The sequence below is a fragment of the Triticum aestivum genome, chromosome 5D, assembly GCF_018294505.1.
Source record: "Triticum aestivum cultivar Chinese Spring chromosome 5D, IWGSC CS RefSeq v2.1, whole genome shotgun sequence".
Lineage (NCBI taxonomy): Eukaryota > Viridiplantae > Streptophyta > Magnoliopsida > Poales > Poaceae > Triticum > Triticum aestivum.
In genome coordinates this window covers 25,592,726-25,598,742 of record NC_057808.1, presented here as the reverse complement: position 1 = coordinate 25,598,742, position 6,017 = coordinate 25,592,726, and the positions used below count along the sequence as shown (strand labels likewise).

The 6,017-nt window shown below is 44.9% G+C and overlaps 1 protein-coding gene across 1 annotated transcript; it reads right to left on the bottom strand.

Moving 5' to 3' along the window:
- Window positions 1-242: 242 nt before the first annotated feature.
- On the bottom strand, window positions 243-4,275 carry LOC123119189 (cysteine synthase-like; the record flags this gene model as incomplete). Its single annotated transcript, XM_044538900.1, is given in 11 exon segments — window positions 243-616; window positions 878-958; window positions 1,183-1,242; window positions 1,448-1,527; window positions 1,835-1,886; window positions 2,001-2,138; window positions 2,245-2,508; window positions 3,600-3,657; window positions 3,769-3,878; window positions 3,978-4,037; window positions 4,153-4,275. Coding segments are annotated over 11 exon segments (1,116 nt in total), but the record flags the coding sequence as incomplete, so codon positions are not given.
- Window positions 4,276-6,017: the final 1,742 nt, after the last annotated feature.

Sequence of the window (6,017 nt, the reverse complement as noted above, 5' to 3'; positions counted from 1 at the left end):
GAATAGCTGAGAGCGCGTCAAGTGGCGCTGATCGTTGCGAGGCTCCCGAAGAAGCGCTCATTAACTAGTTGCTCTCGTCGAACCAAGGCTGTGCGCGTGGTGTGGTGGGTTGTTGAACAAATCGTGGCTTGACGTTTTCAATCCAACGGTCCAGATTGATTCGACTGAACCAGTTTCTTTTTCCAAGCGACTATATAGTTGTCAGCCCCGTTTCAGAAAAGGAAAACAAAGATTCAGACATGTAAGGGCACCATGATGCTTTATTTCACACTGGCTGACATATGGACCACAGAGGAATAGTTCAATATACAGGGCAGGCAAGAAGTAATTCAAACTGCTAAACACCACAAGGCCAACACAAAGTATTCCCCATTGCTACACAAAGTGGGATTAAAGCTTGACAGGGCTTGATGTCAGACCAACACTAGCAGGGACGCCAAAGCTTTTATTTCTGTAAGGAGGGCTCCTACGAATGGAGGGATTTGGCTTTGGAGAACAGCTTCGCGCGCTTGAGGAGTCCCGAGGGTCACTCGACCACCATGCTCTCGGCCTCCTTCTTGATGGAGTGGAAGAGCACCGACGAAAGGTAGCGCTCTCCGAAGCTTGGGAATACAACCTACACATGAGTGAAATGTCAGCATAGGGATACAACATGGAGATTGCTGCTAAAAGGCAGCCTCTCTTCACTTGGTGGAATAGGCTAGTTTGCAGTATGAGAGTTGACAAGTACAGATATCTCCCTATAGGGTATTCAAAAGTAAATAAATCTGTAGTTCATTACATCAACTCATTTGTGTTTTGCTTATTACGTAGATCAGATGAATTTTCAGGGGAAAGAGGCATGCTAGAAACTACCAGGAGGAAATGTGTCACTTACAACAAAGAGTTTCCCTGCATTTTCAGGCCTCTGAGCAACCTTGATTGCAGCTGCTGCAGCAGCACCAGAAGAGATTCCAACCTACAATTATTTAGATAGTCAATGGCTGATGCAAACACTTGGTTCTGATTGATCCATACAGACAGATTGGATTAAAAAAATGTGTGCATGATACTGCTTAATACTCCCTTCGTCCCAAAATAAGTGTCTCAACTTTGTACTAACAATAAAGTTGTTAGTACAAAGTTGAGACACTTATTTTGGGACAGAGGGAGTAATAGATAAATGTTCGAAAGAAACCCCACCAGCAATCCTTCTTTCAATGCCAGAGACTTTGCCATCTCAATGGACTCATCACTTGAAACCTGGCATACAATTTGAACGGACCAAAGGTTACACCAGGGTAAAAGATGCAGACATATGGAATGATAAACAGGAAATATCCAGCAAACTTCTATTCTCGCGGGAGGATTGAAAAACTAGAAACAACTAAGCAAAAAGATATGTGGCGAAATTTTTCTTATATAGTGCCTTCTCTACAACTTTACTTAGTACAAGAAGAAAAATCACCTGTATGGTTTCATCAATGATGTCAACATCCAAGACACCAGGGATAAAACCAGCTCCAATTCCTTGGATCTTGTGTGGTCCTGTTCAAAAATAACTGAATCTTGTTGGTACAGAACAAGCAGTGTCAAGAATCAAAGCAGAATACTTTGGCGCAAAATGGTACACGTTGGAAATGGTTAAACATCACAGCATTCTTATTAATATTAGAATAGGGCTGACAAGACATTTCACATGCCAAATCAAAGGCAGTGAAAAGAGAAACTCAGGTTTTTGACATTCTAGTGATTGTGGTTGGGGTACCCATTTTTGTTGATGGATATTATAAGCTGAATTTAGTGACTGAATGTACTTAGAACAAATGGAATGTGATACAGAAGGAAACATTACCAGGCTTTCCACCATTTAAGACAGCACTCTCGGTAGGCTCCACACCGTAGAGCTTACATAAGAAAACACAAAAAAATCAGATACTATTTCTCATACAGGAAGAAATGTTAGTTGGTCAACGTTGGCAGCTAACACCGTAGTGTGCATAATGATTTCTAGTGCTTACCTTGATGTTAGGATTTTGCTCTTTGAGGTATTTTCCAGATCCAGTAATGGTACCACCTGTCCCGATGCCAGAAACAAGGCCATCGATCTTTCCTCCTGTGCCTTTCCAGATTTCAGGCCCAGTTGTCTCATAGTGAATCTGCACGAAATATTTAAACCTGAGAACTGGGAGCTCGGAAGCAAACATCAAACACGGCATAAAGACATCTCCAAAGTCCAAACACAAATGATAAACTATGCTACACCTTTGGGTTGGCAGCATTCTCGAACTGCTGAAGGATGTATGAGTTAGGTGTCTTTGCTGCCAGCTCTTCCGCCTTTTGGACAGCTCCTTTCATTCCCAAGAGTGGGTCGGTGAGGACCAGCTCAGCACCAAAAGCCTTCAAGATGATTCTCCTCTCCATACTCATGGATGCGGGCATTGTGAGTACAAGTCTGTAACCCTTGGCAGCAGCCATGAAGGCCAGCCCAATGCCTGTGTTGCCACTGGTTGGCTCAATCAGGACACTCTGGAAAACCATTCACATGGAAAGCAAAATATCAGCAAACCAACATCCTAGTAATCTGAATTTTTTAGTAAACGTAGCTTTACAAAAAAGTTTGCAGAAAGTGCTTGCTATAAAACAACTTGTCAGCATGAATAAAATGGCCAGGTGCACAAGTATTAATCTTTAAGATTGCAAACAAGGGGCAGCATGTCATGATTCATGGAAGGCGTGGTAAGTATTTAAATAGAGAGGCTCTAGATTAATATACTTAGTTCAGGTGTAAGGTGTTGTTGGTGAAGGGTTGACGTAAATGCTTACGCGGAGCAGCTGGACAAGTCAAACAACTAGGTGCCGGTGCAGGAGAAAACGAATAATACCGTGCAAATCAAGGCCATATAAATGAACCATAGATTCCAGACACCGTGGAATATATACAACTCTAGTAGAAATGGTCAACTGGCAACCCTGAAATGGAACATGAAAAATCCCTAGCACCAAATAGGGGGCAGCATATCATATCATCGTTCATGAAAGGGATCGTGAAGCACGTATTAAACAGAGAGGCTCCAAATTACTACTACTTGGTTCAGGTGAAAGCTGAACCTATATGTTGGTGAAGGGTTGACCTAAATGCCAACGCAAAACAGCTGTGCAAGTCAAACAACTAGGAGCTGGTGCAGGAGGAAATGAATAGAATAGTACTGCAAATCAATGCCATATCCCTGAACCATAGAATTCATAGTGCCAGATATGTATCTCTAGTTCCAGTAGAGATGTATGGCAACACTGAGAAGAAGAACGAAAAATTCTTAGCGCCGAATGAGGCAATTCCCTAATTTCTTTTGCATACGTCTTGACCTGACTACTTAACCCAATTAGAAGAGACTAGATGCTAAATTCCCTTGACCTGTGTTCTCTACTGAACTAACTGAAGCCGGCCAGGTCACAGCTAATACATACAGTACTACCAAAATCACAGGTAATAAGTACTTCTATTCCAGGGAGCCCAAATCATCGTTGGTAACGCCAAACTGTTGTAAAATTGCATGAGTACAACAAAACAGGGGAAACACACCAAAAGAGTGGTAGGGGGAGGGGTCGATTTTACCCACCTTGCCTGGGACGATGAACCCCTTCTCCTCCGCGTCGGTGATCATGCTGTATCCAATCCTGCACAAGCACAAGTAACGAATCTTCAGCTCAAATCTAGAGAGCAAACCAGGGCCTCTGTCCTCAGAACATGGATGGGGATCTAGAAAAAACAGAGGGTTCATAGCTGACCTGTCCTTGACGCTGGAGCAGGGCTCCATGGACTCGAGCTTGGCGGCGACGCGCCCCACGCACCCGTCGGTCACCTTGTTGAGGTACACCAGCGGCGTGTTCCCGATCAGCTACATCGCAATACAGAGAATAAATCAGCACACCAAACCATATCCGACCGGCCGGCCATCCCCAAACACTGGCGCGTCCAGGGAGACAAATCAGCTCACCTCGGTGACATCCTTGGCGATCGCCGGAGATGACGCCTCCCCCATCCCGCCGTCGACGAGCTACACAAATCAAGAACTCTGTTTTACCCTCCGGCGCGCGGACACATCAATCGAAATCTCCGACGAATCCAAGGGAAGGGCGACGGAAAAGAGGCGAATTTCACCGTGGTATTACCGATTTGACAGCGAAGTGATCCTTCTGGAGCCGGAGCTGGACGAAGTGGCGGCCGCTGCTGCTTGTCCTGGAACTGGTGGGAGGAGGAGGCCGGCGGAGGCCGCGAGGCTTTATACAGGAGAGAGGTTGGTGGAGGAGATTGCGGGGAGGGGGGCCGCTCGGCAGGAAGGCGCGGTGCACGGTGCACCGTGACGCTGCGGGTGGGCCCGGCCGGAGGCGGCTGGCGCTGGTGGACCGGGGGGAACGGCGTTCGTTGAACCTGGACGGCGTTTGCCGCCACCGGATATGCGTGGATGGCGTGGCGTCCTTGAGTGAAGCAGCAGGAGACGGCTGCATACATAAATGCAGATGTGTTGAAAATTCAGTTTTCATGTGTTTAGAACATCGACATCGCGTGCAAATGGAGAGTTATTCTGGTCCGTGGTAGCCGTGTTTATGTTAGGTTCGAGAACCGGAGATTTGACTAGATTTTCGTGAACGGACAGGACGGCGATCACAATGTAGAAGCGGACACTAGATAGAGCGGGTGGACCGACTTTGCTATGCGTAGATAAGTGGGCGCGTGTTTGGAGATTCGGTTGTGTTCTAGACCGAACGATCGGTGTCATGCCAAAATAAAATTATTCTGGTCCGGAGATATTCATGTTCGGGGCTTTGAACGTTATCGCGTTTTGGGTTGACAACTGGAACTATGGTTGTTTCCGCGAGACTTGACCGATGGTTTATGGTCATCCTACGGTAAAATTATTGGGCCTTCGTCCGGAATGGAGGAGGGAGTATAACATGATGTCACCTATTTTTGGGCGTTACATGAATGATTTCACCGAAACCATCGGAAATCACTCTGAAAATAGGCCGGTGAGTCGTCTAAATGCCATGAAGCAGATGTAGTTATATCATATGGTACGTACTATTGTTGATAGTTTCTAGGCTAGGGTGGTTTCAAACTTGCAGTTAGCTTGTGCAAGCATACATAACCCACTTGATGATACCAGACAATCATCATAGGAAGAACCACAAAAAAATATGCCAGTTGGTACTAGCTTCCTCCATCGGCCATGCACTGAATAATTCAATATGTTGGTTTCTTCTATGGGCATCTTTCCCTTGCTCCAAGCCATCTGGCATTCGTTTTTAAATGTTTCAGTTGACATATATATCTATTAGTCTTCTTCACGTGGTAGTGTATCATCGAAGATCGACCATTCATATCCTTATCCTAAACAGTTTATCTTCGCTGAAACTATTTTAGCTTGCAAGTTGTCCCTACAATTTTTCAGGGGCCAACATATGCATGCCCGTACAATCATATCATAACACCATATTGTTGCTATTTGGAGTTAGTTGTTGTATGGAGACGTGTATGGACGGCATTTCAGATGGCTGATGGGTGGATGGCGTGGCGACCTTGAGTGTGAGTGAATAGAAGACGGCTGGCTAATGGGTATGTATACTCGAGGTGCATATTTGCACATTTAGATATGGTTTAGAACACAAGTATTATGCGTGTGGAAATGAAGAATTATTTCGGTCCATAAACATGTTTATGTTGGGTTCGAGGCTAGAGATCTGGCTAGATTTTTGTGGACGGGTATGATGGTGATCTCTGTTAGAAGCCGACACGAGCAAGCTAGTAAGTAGATGACTGGCTATGCATAAATATGAAGTAAATGAATGTGTTTAAAATTCAGTTATGTTCTAGACTGGAGGTCGACATCCTGTGGAAAATGGAGAATTATTCTGATCCAGAATTGTTTGTACTTTTCAGGGATTTGAACATTGCCGTGTTGTAGATTGACGATTCAAACCATTGTCGCATGTAACGAACTATCACTAGCTGTCAGAGTTGACTGTTAAGTTCCGGT